Raw genomic sequence first — 15,849 nt, 5'->3', positions numbered from 1 at the left:
CAACTCTGAAAACAAGAAAGACAGCTGGGGTTTTATAGCCAATGAGCAGAGGGCAGCCGTGGCCCGTGGATGGAGAATTATGAAGAGGAGACATCAAGAGTAAGGGAGATTCTTGCCAAACCAACCTAATAGAATTCTTACTGCAAGATCCCAGGGTGATCCCATATCAAGGGTGGTGGTGGGGGATTCTTAATCCATTAACTTCTCAGGATCCTTGCTAGAACTGGGCTATGCTAGTCAAGAAGAGAGTTTAAGAGAGCCTGACTAATGTTTGGTTAAGGAGAACCTCTTTGGCAATTGATAGATGGGAATATGCTCAGTCTAGGGCAGGAGTAAGTTGTGTCTGTTCTTATTCCCTTCTCTGCTTTCCTGACACCTTTAGGTCAGGCTGTGAGGGAACAGAAAGCTCAGTGGGTTCAGGTAACAGAAGGGCAGGGCACTGGGACAAGGTAACGGAAGGTGGAAGTCAGGTAGAGCGATGCAAATTCTGGCACACCATGGAGGTCATGGTAAGGAACTTGTATTTTATGCTAAAGACAATGGGAAACAAGCCACTGGTATGTATAAGGAAGTGGCATCCCCCAGTTTACCTTTTACAAGGAAGACTTTGGCAGCTGTGTTTCCACATTGCTTGAGGTGGGGTGAGGTCAGTGGTATAAGCAGCAGATGGAAAGATATTTCCAGGCCAAGACCTAAACGTCTACCTCATTCTTGCATCATTTCTGTGGAGAAAGGGGGAGCTAGGGGAGGGAGCGATTCTATTAACACCAGCAGCAAAGCAATGAAATAGCTAGCAACATGCCTAAGAAGAAATAAGAAAGGCCGTCTCAAGTAGGCTATGAGACTTGGACGATAAGCATAGCCGACTTTACAAAGTCAGAGATCATGTCTAAGTGGGAAGATTGAATATCGCCCATTTTCTTATGGAGGCAGAGGCAATGGCACCCCACTCCAGTACTCATGCCTGGAAAGTCCCATGGGCGGAGGAGCCTGGTAGGCTGCAGTCCATGGGGTCGCGAAGAGTCGGACACGACTGAGCGACTTCACTTTCACTTTTCACTTTCATGCATTGGAGAAGGAAATGGCAACCCACTCCAGTGTTGCCTGGAGAATCCCAGGGACGGGGGAGCCTGGTGGGCTGCCATCTATGGGGTTGCACAGGGTCGGACACGACTGAAGCGACTTAGCAGCAGTATCTCCTGCCTAATCTTTAACCTCCCAAGTGTTCAAAACTCTGTCCTAAGGAGTTCTGAAGGCAGGCTTTAATATTTAAAGTCGAACTGCCGTTTTTAGAGAAATCCAGACTTAGGGGCAACTATCTGGTGTTAGGGACTGGAGGAAGTTGGGCGATCCGTGGCGTCCGTTCTGCCAACAGGAAGTCTGGGTGTAGGGAAACCCGGGTTGGGCTGGGCGCAGTCGTCTGCTGCGTCCGGGCGGTGGTCCGGGTGGCCGCCCCAGCCCTGTGGAGGCGGAGCCGAGGCGGGGCGGTGATCCCGAGGACGGCCCACCCGCCTGGAGGCGGAGCCCGGGCGAAGCACAGTCAGGTGACTTTCGGGCTCTCTCGCTGCACGTACCCGCCCCCGGATCCGGACGGGAAGTCCGGAGCCAAGGCGGCGGCTGGTGCTTACGGAGCGGCCCCCGGTGGAGAGCAGCTGAGCAGCCGAGCAGCCATGGAGCAGCGCGGGCTGGCGAGGCTGAGACTACCCGGGCTGCTGGCGCTGCTGGCGGCGCTGGCGGCGCGGAACCCGCGCGTTTCTGCTTCGGGAGACCTGAATCTTTGGCCCCTCCCTGTCTCTCTGAAGACGACCCCGCGCTTGTTTTACCTCTCGCCCGGAAACTTCTTCTTCGGGCACAGCCCCACTTCCAAGGCTGGCCCCTCCTGCGCAGTCCTGCAGGAAGCGTTTCGGCGGTGAGCGCTCCCGACGGGCGGCCAGGGAGGGAACCTGGAGACCCCGGGACGGGGAGGGACGGACCACCCTGGGACGCAGCGCAGGCGCGGGGGCCGAGAGGAGGCGAGCCTGAGAGCCTCTTACCACCTGCACAGCCATCCAGCCTCGCCGACGCTCTTGCCCCTATTTGACAGGTGAACCGGCCAGTGACCAGACCAAAGTCACGGGTCTAGAAGAGAGCAGAGCCCGCTTGAACCAGCAGGGACTGAAACCCAAGCTCTTCCCCTGACCTCCGTCATCTCCCCCCACCCCCGCCTCCTAAGGGACTTCCTGGGTGCTCTGGAACCCTGTTTTGGGTGCAGGATATTGAGCGGAAGGAGTAGGGTGCTCAGAGTTTGTGGCCATGTTCGCCTCGGAGAATGGAGTGGATGGAGGGTTAAAGGCAGTTTATCTGGACGGAATTCTAAGAGAAAGATGGGTTCTTAAAGTTTGGGGACTAGGGGTTTCCCGAAGTGGCTTGTCGTTGATAGGCAATCTCTCCTCCCCCAATCTGGTAACAGTTCAGGTGGCAGAAAGTCCTTAGGTTGAAGCATTGCCCCAAACTCCCCTTCCCTTCCAAAATCCCTGTTCCATGCAAAGTGCTGGATAGTTTCTCCTAACTACTTTGGTATGTCACTGCGCTGCAGTACCTGCTTCTCCTTTTGTTTGCCAGAAACACTTATGTGCTTGCTCTCCCAGCTTCCTGTTTAGATCCTTAGCACCTCTCAGCCCTCCAGCCTCAGGTCTGTAACCTCATTGGCCACAGGGTGAATTGTGTAGTAGGGAGGCAACCCACCTTGCTAAGTCGCTTCAGTCGTGTCCGACTCTGTGCGACCCCATAGATGGCAGCCCATCAGGCTCCCCCGTCCCAGGGATTCTCCAGGCAAGAACACTGGAGTGGGTTGCCATTTCCCTCTCCAATGCATGAAAGTGAAAAGTGAAAGTGAAGTCGCTCAGTCGCGTCCGACCCTCAGCGACCCCATGGCCTGCAGCCTTCCAGGCTCCTCCATCCATGGGATTTTCCAGGCAAGAGTATTGGAGTGGGGTGCCATTGCCCTCTCCGGAGGCAGCCCACAGTGCTAGCTTTTTCTTTTTAAAATTGATGTCAAGTTGATTGGGGGGTGTGGGGTGGGGCTTCTCTGGTGGTTCAGCTGGAAAGAATCTGCCTGCCAATGCAGGAGACACAAGAGACATGGGTTCCATCCCTACCTGGGTGGGGAAGATCCCCTGGAGGAGGAGATGGCAACCACTCCAGCATTCTTGCCTGGAAAAGCCCCATGGACAGAGGAGCCTGGCGGGCTACAGTCCCTGGAGTCACAAAGGGTGGGACACGACTTACTGACTGAGCAACAGTAGGAGTTGATTTGTGGTGTTGTGCCACAGCGCTAGCTTTGCTAACTACATCGTGTGCAAGGCGACTGCCCTTGGGGAGATGTCTCAAGAAGCTTCAGTCTTTGACCTGTCCTAAAGGGCAGGACTGTCGTAAAGGTGCCCTGAAGGAGTGTGGTTTGGTGCCCACTGTACAGGTCCTTCCCTCCCTCAGATTTTGGTCCTTGTTCCCTGAGGTCGTTAGAGCTTAATTGTGCTTGCAGGACACCACGCAGCTGGGAGGTAAATGCAGGACTAGTCAGATTAGCACCTGCTGACCCCAGCTAGGCCTCGGACTTAGGCTTAGGCCGCAGAGACTTACAAAGTCGATGGCAGAGATGGTTTCTTCTCCTTCAGTTGGGAACCACTAGATAAGAAGAGGGACCATGTTACCCTCATTTTGGATGTATACTCTAAGGGAGCCTTTGGTGTTGAATCTGCCATCAGGTCAGAATGGCTAGAGTCTGGGTGAAGAAGTAGCATCAAGGTGGTTGATTACCAGCCTTGGGATATTGAGAAGGAAAAGGTACCTGAAGGCCATTTAATGGAAGATCTTGACTTGGGAATCTTTTAAAAATAAACACACCTCATTTGCCCTGGGACTCAGTTCGTAAAACTGGATTTTCCTTCTGTGCCATACTGCTAGTAAAACAAGGACACAGTGATAAGCTGAATGGTATGAGTATGGCAAGAAAGCGTGGATGATGTAAGGCAACCATGGTTAGATAAGCAGAACTTGAATAAGCTGTGAGATGGTTTGAAAAACAAGGCTTGGCATCCTAAGGAAGTGCAGGGAGTTATCTGAGGACTTTGCGTAACTAATTTGTGCCCTGTGTGGCAAGCAGCTATTAATTATACCCTGCATGTTAGGAAGCAGGCTATAAAACATTAGCCCTTATGGCTGAGACTTGAAAGCGTTCAGGAGAGTGTTCTAGGAAGCGAGGAGGGGCCTTTACTGCTTCAGAGAAAAGGCATGATGGTGTTGAAAAGGTTTAGAGATGATGGGGTGTTCTAGAATGTGTAGGCCATGGAGAACAGGTAAAACCGAGGCCCCAGTGTGTTCAGATCCTCATGGCGCCTGTCTCCCACTTGTATCAACCCCTGCTTTGAAACAGTATGCATTTTGCAGGCAGAGTTCTGTCTGTCTGGTACATGGCTACTTCCTTAGCTTTTAGAACAAGATCGCATGCCAGTTTTTTCTTTTTCTTTTTCCCTTTTTCCCTCCTTGGTTAACTGAAACTTTAGTTTCAGATCCCGACAAGCTAAAATGGGCTTCCCTGGTGGCTCATATGGTAAGGAATCTGCCTGCAATGCAGGAGACCGTAAGGAGTGGCTACCCACTCAAGTATCCTTGCCTGGAAAATTCCGTGGACAGAGAAGCCAGGCAGGCTACAATCCATGGGGTCGCAAAGAGTTTGAGACGATGGACTTATTGAGTGTTCATACACACCTCGGATACCACCATCAGATCCTTTTGGGTTTTCTGTTAGAGTTTTAATATCCAGAGCCAAGCTTTTCCTTATTTCGGACAGCCAGCATCTGACTCAAATCTTAAAGCTGCTGACAGCTTTAATTTCCCTTAAAAATTTTTTTTTTAATTGTGGTAATGTATACATAAGATTCGGAGAAGGCAATGGCACCCCACTCCAGTACTCTTGCCTGGAAAATCCTATGGACGGAGGAGCCTGGTGGGCTGCAGTCCATGGGGTTGCTAAGAGTCAGACACGACTGAACGACTTCACTTTCACTTTTCACTTTCATGCATTGGAGAAGGAAATGGCAACCCACTCCAGTGTTCTTGCCTGGAGAATCCCAGGGATGGGGGAGCCTGGTGGGCTGTCGTCTATAGGGTCGTACAGAGTTGGATACGACTGAAGCGACTTAGCAGCAGCAGCAGCAGCATATATAAGATTACTATGTATTCAGTTGTGTCTGACTCGTGGCCCCATGGGCTGTAGCCCTCCAGGCGCCTCTGCCCATAGAATTTTCTAGGCAAGAATACTGGAGCGGGTTGTCATTTCCTGCTCCAGGGTATCTTCCCAACCCAGGGATGGAACCACCGTCTCTGTGTCTCATGCATTGGCAGCTGGGTTCTTTACCACTAGCGCCACCTGGGAAGCCCTAGGATGCATTGTTAGCTAATAGTTTCGTGATCTTTATTTTCTTTTGAATCTGTCAGGATTTTTCGATAGGGATTTCCCTGGTGGTTCAGGGGCTTACTAGACTTCCTGGACATTGCCAATGCAGGAGCCCAGGTTCAGTCCTCAGTAGGGGAACTAGATCCCACATGCCAGAACTAAGGCTCAGCCCTGCCAAGTAAATAAATAATGTATTTTTAAATTATAAAAAGATTTTCCTAAGCTAATGATTTTCCTCAGCACCTTTATCTGTTTCACTGTAGTTAACTGGCTATATGGAAGTCACTGGTTAACTTCCATATACTTCCAAGTTCATCAGAACTTTCCCATCTCTCCTTACTTCCCTGGAAAAAACACTGGACAGTCTTATATATAAGTAGCTTATGCAGCCTTCTGGCTTCTCAGAATCTGTTGCATATCTTAGGCTTTGAAGACTATGTGATCTTTTATCTTCTAGTACCTTCAAATGTTTATTTCCTACCCTCTTCCTCTGATAGTTGGGTACCAGCAGAATGTAAATTTCCCAGGCCCTAGTAAGGATTCTTTGGTGTTATTAGCTGGGATACTTTGGTTGGAAGGTAACAGGAGCCCCGACTCAGTCTGCTTGAGCAGAAAAGAAAACCTGTTATCTCACATGTTGTTGTTGTTCGGTTGCCCAGTCGTGTCCAACTCTCTGCGACCCCATGGAGGCAGCACACCAGACCTCTGTCCCTCACCATCTTCTGAAGTTTGCCCAAGTTCATTTCCTTGTATCGGTGACTCCATCCTGCCATCTCATCATATGATACCCTCTTCTTCTGCCCTCAATCTTTCCCAGCATCAGGGACTTTTCCAATGAGTCAGCTGTCCACATCAGATGACCAAAATAGTAGAGCTTCAGCTTCAGTCCTTCCAGTGAATAGTCAGGGTTGATCTCCCTTCGGATTGGCTGGTTTGATCTCCTTGCTGTCTAAGGGACTCTCAGGAGTCTTCTTCAGCACTGCGGTTTGAAGGCATCAATATTTAGGTGCTCTGCCTTCTTTACAGTCCAACTCTCACAACCATATGTGACCACTGGGAAGACCACAGCCTTGACTATACAGACCTTTGTCCACAAAGTAATGTCTCTACTTTTCAGCATGCTGTCTAGTTTTCATAGCTTTCCTGCCAAGAAGCAAATATCTTCCGATCTCATGGCTACAGTCACCATCCATAGTGCTTTTAGAGCCCAAGAAGCAGAAATCTGTCACTAACTTCCACCTTTTCCCCCTCTGTTTTCCATGAAGTAATGGGGCCAGTAGCTAATTCGGTAAAGAATCTGCCTGCAAACCTGGAGACCCGGATTCGATCCCTGGTGTGGGAATATCCTCTGGAGAAGGAAATGGTAACCTACTTCAGTATGCTTGCCTCGAGAGTCCCGTGGACAGAGGAACCTGGCAGGCCACAGTCCATGGGGTTGCAAGAGTCAGACATGACTTAGCATCTAAACCCCCACCTAATGGGGCCAGATGCCATGATCTTAGTTTGTTTAATGTTTAGTTTTAAGCCAGCTCTTTCTCTCCCCTCCTTCACCCTTATCAGGAGGCTCTTTAGTTTTTCTTCACTTTCTACCATTAGAGTGGCGTCATCCCTATGTCTAAGGTTCTCCCGCCTATCTTGATTCCAGCTGATAACTCATCCAGTCCAGCATTTCTCATGATGTGCTCAGCGTACAGTTTAAACAAACAGGGTGACAGCAGACAGCCCTGTCTACTCCTTTCTCAATCTTGAACCATTCAGTCGTTGGTGGCTCAGACAGTAAAGAATCTCACACATTGGGAAGTCCAAAAGCAGGCAGGATTTCAGGGCTAGTTGGCTACATGGCTCAACAGTATCATTAGGAAATCTATTCTTGTCATCTCTGACGTGCTTTCTTTGGTGTGGCTGCTACCTGTGTTGTTACCACATACAGAGAAAGTTTTCTTCTTGGTGCTCACCTCAGAGAGGAATGCTCACCCTTCTCCCATCTCTGCCCCATCACTCGTCAGAATGGGCTTGCACACCCAGGATTATTCGTTTGAGTACTTTTATAATGGGGACCTCATAAGAGTCACTTGGGGTCGTGGCCCAGGCAACTTTTAAAATCACACTCTCAGAGACTCTGATTCTGAAGATCTGGACATCAGTGAAAGTCCAAGTCGCTAGGTTGTGTCCGACTCTTTGTGACCCCGTGGACTATACAATCCATGGAATTCTCCAGGCCAGAATAGTGGAGTGGGTAGCCTTTCCCTTCTCCAGGGGGTCTTCCCTACCCAGGGATGGAACCCAGGCCCCACATTGTTGGCAGAGTCTTTTGCCAGGTGAGCCACCAGGGAAGCCGCTGGACATCAGTACCTGTTTGCAAAATGTTCCCAGGTGATGCTGACGTGCAGCTTGAGGTGGGAGCTTCTAGCTGGACTCATACCAGGTAGCAGGGGTGTGAGGAGTCAACGACATCACCTCCTACCACGTATGTATTTAAAACTTGGCTTGTCATGTGAGATGCTTTGTGACCCTATGGACTGTGGCACATCAGGCCCCTCTGTCCTTCATTATCTCCCAGAGTTTGCGCAAATGGATGCCCGTTGAGTCCCTGATGCTATCTAATCATCTCATCCTCTGTCACCCCTTTCTGCTTTTGTTTTCAATAAAAATGGCTACAATGCTTATCAACTATACCGGATCCCACTCTAGTATGGCAGAAAGTGAAAAGCAGTAGAGTCTCTTGATGAGGGTGAAAGAAGACAGGGAGAAAGCTGGCTTAAAACTCAACATTCAAAAAGCTAAGATCATGGCATCCAGTCACATCACTTCATGGCAAAGAAGGAAACAATGGAAACAGTGAAAGTTTTCATTTTCTTGGGCTCCAAAATCATTGCAGACAGTGACTGCAGCCAGAAAATTAAAAGACCCTTGCTTCTTGGAAGGAAAGCTATGATAAACCTAGAGAGTGTATTAAAAAGCACAGACATCACTTTGTTGACAAAGGTCCATATAATCAAAACTATAGTTTTTCCAGTAGTCCCGTGTGGATGTGAGAGTTGGACCATAAAGAGATCTAAGCACTGAAAAATTGATGCTTTCAGATTGTGGTGCTGGAGAAGACTCTGGAGAGTCCCTTGAACTGCAGGGAGATCAAACCAGTTGATCCTAAAGGAAATCAACCCTGGACATTAATTGGAAGGACTGGTGCTGAAGTTCTAATTCTTGGGCCACCTGATGTGAAGAGCTGACTCTGGAAAAGACCCTGATGCTGGGGAACATTAGGGCAGGAAGAGAAGGGGAGGACAGAGGATGAGATAGCTGGATGGCATCACTGACTCAATGGAAAAGAGTTCGAGCAAACTCTGGGACATACTGAAAGACAGGGAAGCCTGGTGTGCTGTACTCCAAGGAGTCACAGTCAGACCTGACTTAGCGAATGAGCAATGGCTTAATAATTTGTTTGAATTTCTCTCTCACACAGATATTATGACTATATTTTTGGTTTCTACAAGTGGCATCATGGCCATAATAAAATTCCAAGTGAAATGGAGTTACAGAAACTTGAAGTCTCTGTCATCATGGACCCAGAGTGTGACAGTTTCCCCAGCATCACTTCAGATGAGTCTTGTGAGTACCTGTGTCATAGGAATGGACTGTACACAAAGCTGCTTGTTACAGACTCCAGGGCCAGAAGCTGACTCTACTCCATGAACTATTGTGAGCTCTTAACCAGCGAGTTTATAATTATTATTTAAAAAATAACCATGAGGGAACTTCACTGGTGGTCCAGTGGTTAAGACTCTGCACTTCCACTGCAGGGAGCACAGGTTTGATCGTTGGATGGGGAACCAAAGTCCCACATGCTGCACACTGGCAATAATAAATAACTAAATAATTACTGTTAAAAGTCTGATGGCAAAACTAAAACGTAATCATTGCAGAAATCTTTAAGTACAGTAAGTGAAGAGGAGGAATTAAATTATTCATAATCCCAGCACTCAAGAGTTAACCTCTGTTACTTAATATATTTTTTTTGCAGAGTAATGTATTTGAATATTTTACATAGATATAAATAAAAGCATAAGATAAAGAATGGCATGAAAGGGGGGTCTAATTCTGTACATGTGGTTTTCTGTTTTTCTCTTTTGCATGTGCTATGCTAAGTTGCTTCAGTCGTGTCTAACTCTTTGAGACCCCGTGGACTGTACTCTGCCAGGCTCCTCTGTCCATGGGATTTCCCAGGCAAGAACACAGGAGTGGTTTGCCATTCCTTTCTCCAGAGAATCTTCATGACCCAGGGATTGAGCCCATATCTCTCATGTCTCCTGCATGGACATGCAGGTTCTTTACCACTACCACGACCTGGGAAGCCTCTTTTTTGCCTACAAACATGAATTTCACTAAATGTTTTTCAATGACAGCATTTTTAGTGGCTGAATAATGTTCAACCAATTGTATGGATATGCCAGATCTTACTTGGCTTATCCCTTAATTTTGGACATCTAGATCGTTTTTTTAAAAATCAAGCTTGTGCTTATAGGCATGATCTTTCTCTCTCTCTCTTTTTTGGGCACAGTATGTGGGATCTTAGTTCCCTGACCAAGAACTGAACCTGTGCCCCTTGCAGTAGAGGCACAGAATCCTAAGCATTGGACCTCTAGAGAAGTCCTGGCATGATTTCTGTTCATAACTAAGTTGACACATAGATAATGCAGAACTGAGAGGGATGAAGTTTTTCACTTTCATTTATATTTATGTTGTATTATATTTCTATTCCATCTTCATTTATATTGATTGAAAATATAATCAATATTTAGCTACATAATTTTTTGTTTGTGTAAAATATTCTTATCCAAGGCTTTTCCTAACTTGTTCTAGAAAGAATAAGCAGATGGGCAGACCTTTATCATAGCATGTACCAACTGGAAATTACATTGAATTGTATCAAGGAATCAAAGAAGAGCAATGGGTAATTTAAGATGAGTGCAGAAAGAGCAGGCTGTTGAGTCAGGTGTCAAAATAGAAAGGAAAATGCACATCTTAGAGAAAAGAGTAACCCCTTTGTTCTCAGACTGCTTCACAGACAGTTAAAGTCCATCTCTTCATCCTTTTGGTTAGATTAGAGATGCGATTTCTTGATGCCTTGATAACATCTTTTTGCAAAAGAACTTCATTTCTCTTCCATTCTGTGGCTGTTCTTAGAATCAGGACGGTTTGCCACATTAGTCATGTGAGTTGACAGTTAGCAGTTAGACACGTTATGAATTAGATTTTGCAATCTGAATTGAGGAATGATCAGCAAATTAGCAAGGAATCTTTGCTGACTGGCAGTACAATGACATATTGTAAAATCCAAACAATGGAATGTGTCGAGGCTGGGGAGTTACAGTCTGTCTTGCATTCAGCTTTGCAAACCGCATTTTTCTGAAAGGGAGACTTCTGGAGATAAGCTACCCATGAAATATTCTGGTTAAAGGATAAACTAGTTTTAAAGTAGTTGTTGATGATAGAAGTAACACACAAATGGAAATAACAAGATACCAACCATTGTCCAAAGGGTATGAGGAAATCTTGGAGAAACTGACGAGTGTTAACAGCAGCATCAAGTAAAATAAAAACAGGCATCTCCTCAGAACCAGATGTAGACTGATTTCTACCATAGAGAAGTCATTACATACATCAAGAATGCTCTCTGTGGTTTGTCTGCCACAGTGAATGTTTATAAGCAAAACGAAGTGTTCTCCACTAGAAGAATGGCTGCATATATCTTGTCAGTTGACACTAGAGAATACTCTTCAACAATTGAGAATGAACAAGTGGAGTTACAGGGCTTCTCTAGTGGTCCAGTGTTTAAGAATCTGTGTGCCAATAGAGAGGACGTGCGTTTCGCCCCCTGATCTGGGAAGATCCCATATGCTGAGGAGCAGCTAAACCCCACAGCCACAACTACTGCGCCCATGTGCCAGGCGACTGAAGCCTGTGTGCCTGAGAGCCTGTGCTCTGCACAAGAGAGACGACCACAGCGAGACCCCCGTGCACTGCCACTCGAGAGGAGTCCCCGCCCGCCGCAGCTAGAGAAAGCCCACGCGCAGCAGTGACGACCCAGTGCAGCACACGCCAATAAACACAGTACTTAAAGAAGAAGTGGAGACAGAACGACACGGAGGACTTGCCAAGATAAACTGCTGAGCTGGGCAAGGGAAGACACATCACACTGTGTGCAGGAGGGTCCCGTTTATATAGCAGCATGTGCAGGAAGGTGCACGTAAAGCAGCATTCTGTTCCTTGTCGCGTGGACATAGCAGCGCCCAGGAAAGGCCCTGCTGTTTCCTCTAAGGCAAGAAGGGGCAGTTCAGTGGGCATCTCACGGGGGATTTCAGTCTTACCTATAACATTTTATTAAAAAGAGGAACCCATTGCTGTTATTTGCATGTAAACCCTTCAAAACAGCAGTGTGGTGCAAAAAGTATAGAAAGGGATAACTGAAAGAGAGATGCCTTTGTTCCACCTCAGGGAGCCTATCAGTGTTAAGACTAAGAATTCGGCTTTGAAATAAAAATTCTATAGCTTATTTGTCCGTATATTCAGGAAACACAGTCTCCTCCTTATGGCTTTATCTGTGGGGCTTTGCATTGGGTTGAATCAGAATCCTTTTAAGTATCAGCCAGTCCTCAGCTGTTGGGAATAATTGGCATCAGGTATATGCCACCTGTTAATGGTTTAGACAAGTCTTTGTGCTGACTGATTCCAGGAGATCTCAGAAGTGGAATGTGGCAAAAACTGGCTTTTAAACCGTGACCAGTGAAATGGTGAGTTCTATTTAGGGAGCTTAAACTAAGGATTTAATAGCGGGGAGGAATCGTGATTCGACTGTGGTCATAACAGCAATACCGTTCTTAGCCTGGCCTTTAGCTAACTCTCAACTGTTCGTCTGATGGAAAGGCTTCCTTGTCAGAAGATTGTCACCGGATTGTTGGCTGTTGATAGAGCTGTTTTCCCTATGTGTAGCCAACTGTTAGGCAGCAGCCTGGGTGATGGTGGTGCAGGGTGAGGATGAAGCAGAGACACCATGTTAGACCATGACCCTGCAGCCCTTGAGTGTCTGCTGTTGCAGAGTCTTCCTGGTCTCATCCCTTTAGCTTTCCACCTCTCTGTGCCTTCTGGTGCCTTACTTTTTCTGTGGATGAGCCCACGAGAAAGCTCTCTCAACACTGAAATGACTGTTGGGACAGCCTCTAGTTGCAGTGCGTGCGCTCAGTTGCACCTCGGCATGTGGGACCTTAGCTCCCCAACCAAAGATTGAACTCCTGTCCCCTGCGTTAGAAGGCAGATTACGACAAGCAAGATCCCAGCAAGTGAGTGGTAAGGAAGATTCAGGACAATGTTAGGGGTATTAGGTACGGGGCAAGTTGGGGCACAGGGAGAGAAGGGCTGGAGTAGAGAAATCTCTGGTCTTACAGAGTGCAAGACTGATACCAGAGGCTTCATCAAGGAATTATGGGCACTAAGGAGTTTGCCCTTTTGACTTAAATTTTTAGCTTAAGTAAGACCCTGCTCTGTAGAGGGGTAGTGGGAGAGAACTCTCCAGTAAGGGAGAATGAGGAATCATGGAGACGACACCCAGGTTCCTGACTTGAGCTACTCGGCTGGCTGGAGTGAGGAGAGGATGAGTCCAGAGCCCAGCGAGTGAGAAGAGGGAAGAGTTCAGTCTGGGGCTTCTGGAGCTTAAGGAAGAACCTATGGGATTTCTGGGGCTTCCCTGGTAGCTCAGCTGGTTAAGAATTCGCCTGCAGTGCAGGAGACCCTGGTTCGATTCCTGGGTTGGGAAGATCCCCTGGAGAAGGGGGGTAGGCTATCCACTTCAATATTCTTGGGATTCCCATGTGGCTTAGGTGGTAAAGAATCCCCTAGAAATATGGGAGACCTGGGTTCGAAAGATCCCCTGGAGACAGAAAAGGCTGCGCACTCCAGTATTCTGGCCTGGAGAATTCCATGGAGTCGCAAAGAGTCGGACAGGACTGAGCAACTTTCACTTTTCACGGGACTTCTAAGTGAGGACATACAGAAGGCAGTTGGAGAAACAGGTTTGGAGCTCAGGAGAAAAGAATGATCCAGAAATACAATGATATGTTTTGGGAAATGTACTGTGTATCATTGAAGGAAAAAGCAAAACATTCTTCCTTCCAGTTTCACTGAGGCACAACTGACACCCAGCACCGTGCAGGTCCAGGTGTGCAGTGCAGTGATCCGACTCACATACGTCGTGAAATGATCGTCTCAGGAAATTAGTGACCGTCATCTCATGTACATACAAAATTAAAGACAGAAAAACATTTTTTCTTGATGAGAACTCTTACGATTTACTCTCTGGACAGCTTTCGTGTATAGCACACAGCCGTGCTAACTGTTCATCATGTTGTGCATTACGTCCCTGGTACTCATTTATCTTATAACCAGAAGTGAGTACCTTTTGCCTGCCTTTGTCCAGTTACCACCCGCCTCTGGTAACCAAGAGTCTTCTCTGTCCTTCTGTGAGCTTGCTTGTTTTTGGAGTATAATTACCTTACGACACTGTGTTCACTCCCCTTTCACAACGTGGTGAGTCAGTATTTCTGTCCATTTTTACACATAAGCCGAACTCAGGACTCTGTTCTGATGGAAAGGCTACCTCGTCAGAAGACTGTCACCCGATGACTCGCTGTGGATAGACCTGTTTTCCCTAGGTGTCACCAGCTGTCACGCGCCACCCTGAGTGCTGGTGGCCGTGCAGGTGATGAGGAAGCAGAGGGTTTTTTATTCTTTACTGGGTTTTTGAGGTATAATTGACATAACATTATATTAGTTTCAGGTTTACAGCATAATGATTTGATATTTGTATATAATGTAAAATGTTACCATCTGTCACCAACAAGAGACATTTTTTTCTTTTTTCCAATACAGATACTTTACTGGTGAAAGGACCAGTGGCCACGCTCACTGCCAACAGGGTTTGGGGAGTATTACGAGGTAAGTTCTATGTAGTTTCATTGTTATTTTCTAGTAAGGAAATAGTTTCAGTTGCCACTTTGGGAAATCAAGCATATTAGTAGAAAACTTTGCTTCCTTGGGCCCTTTATAGATTTGTTGGGTATTTCCAAAACAATTTCCATTCAGTACTGTATATACCACTAAGATCATTTATATATACCACTTAATGAAAGATCATTTGACCTTTTAAAAATGTTTGAAGGTTATTGCATTCATAATGCTGCAATTCCTTGATGTTCTTGAACTGTAATATTTATTGTTAAAATAAATAGTTAAAATGGCCTTGATGTGCACCAGTTAGATTTTGTTTTATCATGCGTCCCCTCTTGTCACCTTCAGTAGCAAGCATGTCCTTTCTGCATTTGATTTATTAATTCAAACAACAGTATACTCACATTTTTTTCTGTACCAGTCTACTAGTGCAGAAGCAGAAAAACGAAGAGGAAAATCATGTTCCCAATAAAACATGTCCAACTCTCCATGTGTGGTGATGTTTTCTGCTTGCTGTGCTAAGATGCTCATGACCTCAGCGCAGCATAAATGCATGTGCCATGGCATGTGAGAGTCCTTATCGACTCAGCTGGTTCTTCTCCAGTGTCTCCTTTCAGGAGTGGAGTTGTACTTGATCTCATTATCCATTTTCATCTGAATCCACTGGGGAATCAAACGATTCTTCTTCTGTTTCTTGGCCAGGAATGATTTGATCCTGGGAGTCTCAAGAAAAGTTCAGGAACAGAGCAACCACACACACTATGATGACCTAGAAAAGAAGAGAACCCTTCCCTGAATGTAACAAAGTTTGCAAGAATGCTGTGAAAAGATAAAAATATACTCTAGAGTGATTGGAGGCAGTGAGCAGAGAAGAACCTTAAAAGCTTTTCCTGTGACTTTCAGTCTGAACTTCAAAGTTCAGGCATTGGGACATTTACTTACTGCAAATGTAACTACATATATTATCATCTAGATTATTTACATATAATGGGATGTGATGTTAAACTGTTACCACTTTGGTCTGCCTGTCTAGTCTGGGGCCAGTTAGGGAAATCAGCTTTATTGATCTCTGTCCTGATCCACATAACAACTTTTGAGAGCGTTTTGTGAATCCAGTCCAGGAAGTCCTTATTTTCTACTTCCTGTCAGACTGTGAAAATAACAAATGTGCCATAAATGATATTTGAGGGTGCTGCCACGTAACAGAAAATTCCAAAGTTATTCTGTATTTGGGGGTAGGAAGAAGACATAGCCAAAGCAGCTTTGAACTTTTTATTCTTCCCTAATTTTCTTGAGATATAATTGACATAAAATTATATTAGTTTCAGTTTTACAACATAATGATTTGATATTTGTATATAATGCAAATGATCACCACAGTAAGTTTAGTTTCCACCCGTCACCACACATAGTTA

The 15,849-nt window shown here is 46.3% G+C and overlaps 2 protein-coding genes across 2 annotated transcripts in view; one reads left to right on the top strand and one right to left on the bottom strand.

Annotated features, from left to right (window-relative positions):
- The first annotated feature begins 1,291 nt into the window (after window positions 1-1,291).
- Window positions 1,292-15,849, top strand: part of LOC133233449 (beta-hexosaminidase subunit beta-like) — a 32,534-nt gene continuing 17,976 nt past the window's right edge. The window contains exons 1-3 of the mRNA XM_061393258.1: window positions 1,292-1,909; window positions 8,898-9,043; window positions 14,357-14,422. Of these exons, the coding sequence (XP_061249242.1) occupies window positions 1,671-1,909; window positions 8,898-9,043; window positions 14,357-14,422 (451 nt within the window). The 5' untranslated portion in view covers window positions 1,292-1,670. The remainder of the gene's footprint in view (window positions 1,910-8,897; window positions 9,044-14,356; window positions 14,423-15,849) is intronic.
- Window positions 14,703-15,849, bottom strand: part of GFM2 (GTP dependent ribosome recycling factor mitochondrial 2) — a 70,717-nt gene continuing 69,570 nt past the window's right edge. Inside the window, exon 20 of the mRNA XM_061393248.1 lies at window positions 14,703-15,203. Coding sequence (XP_061249232.1) covers window positions 15,159-15,203 — 45 coding nt within the window. The 3' untranslated portion in view covers window positions 14,703-15,158. The remainder of the gene's footprint in view (window positions 15,204-15,849) is intronic.

This window comes from Bos javanicus, chromosome 20 (genome assembly GCF_032452875.1).
Source record: "Bos javanicus breed banteng chromosome 20, ARS-OSU_banteng_1.0, whole genome shotgun sequence".
In the NCBI taxonomy this organism is placed as follows: Eukaryota; Metazoa; Chordata; class Mammalia; order Artiodactyla; family Bovidae; genus Bos; species Bos javanicus.
The sequence above is the reverse complement of the archived record's forward strand: the minus strand, read 5'-3'. Positions and strand labels throughout refer to the sequence as shown.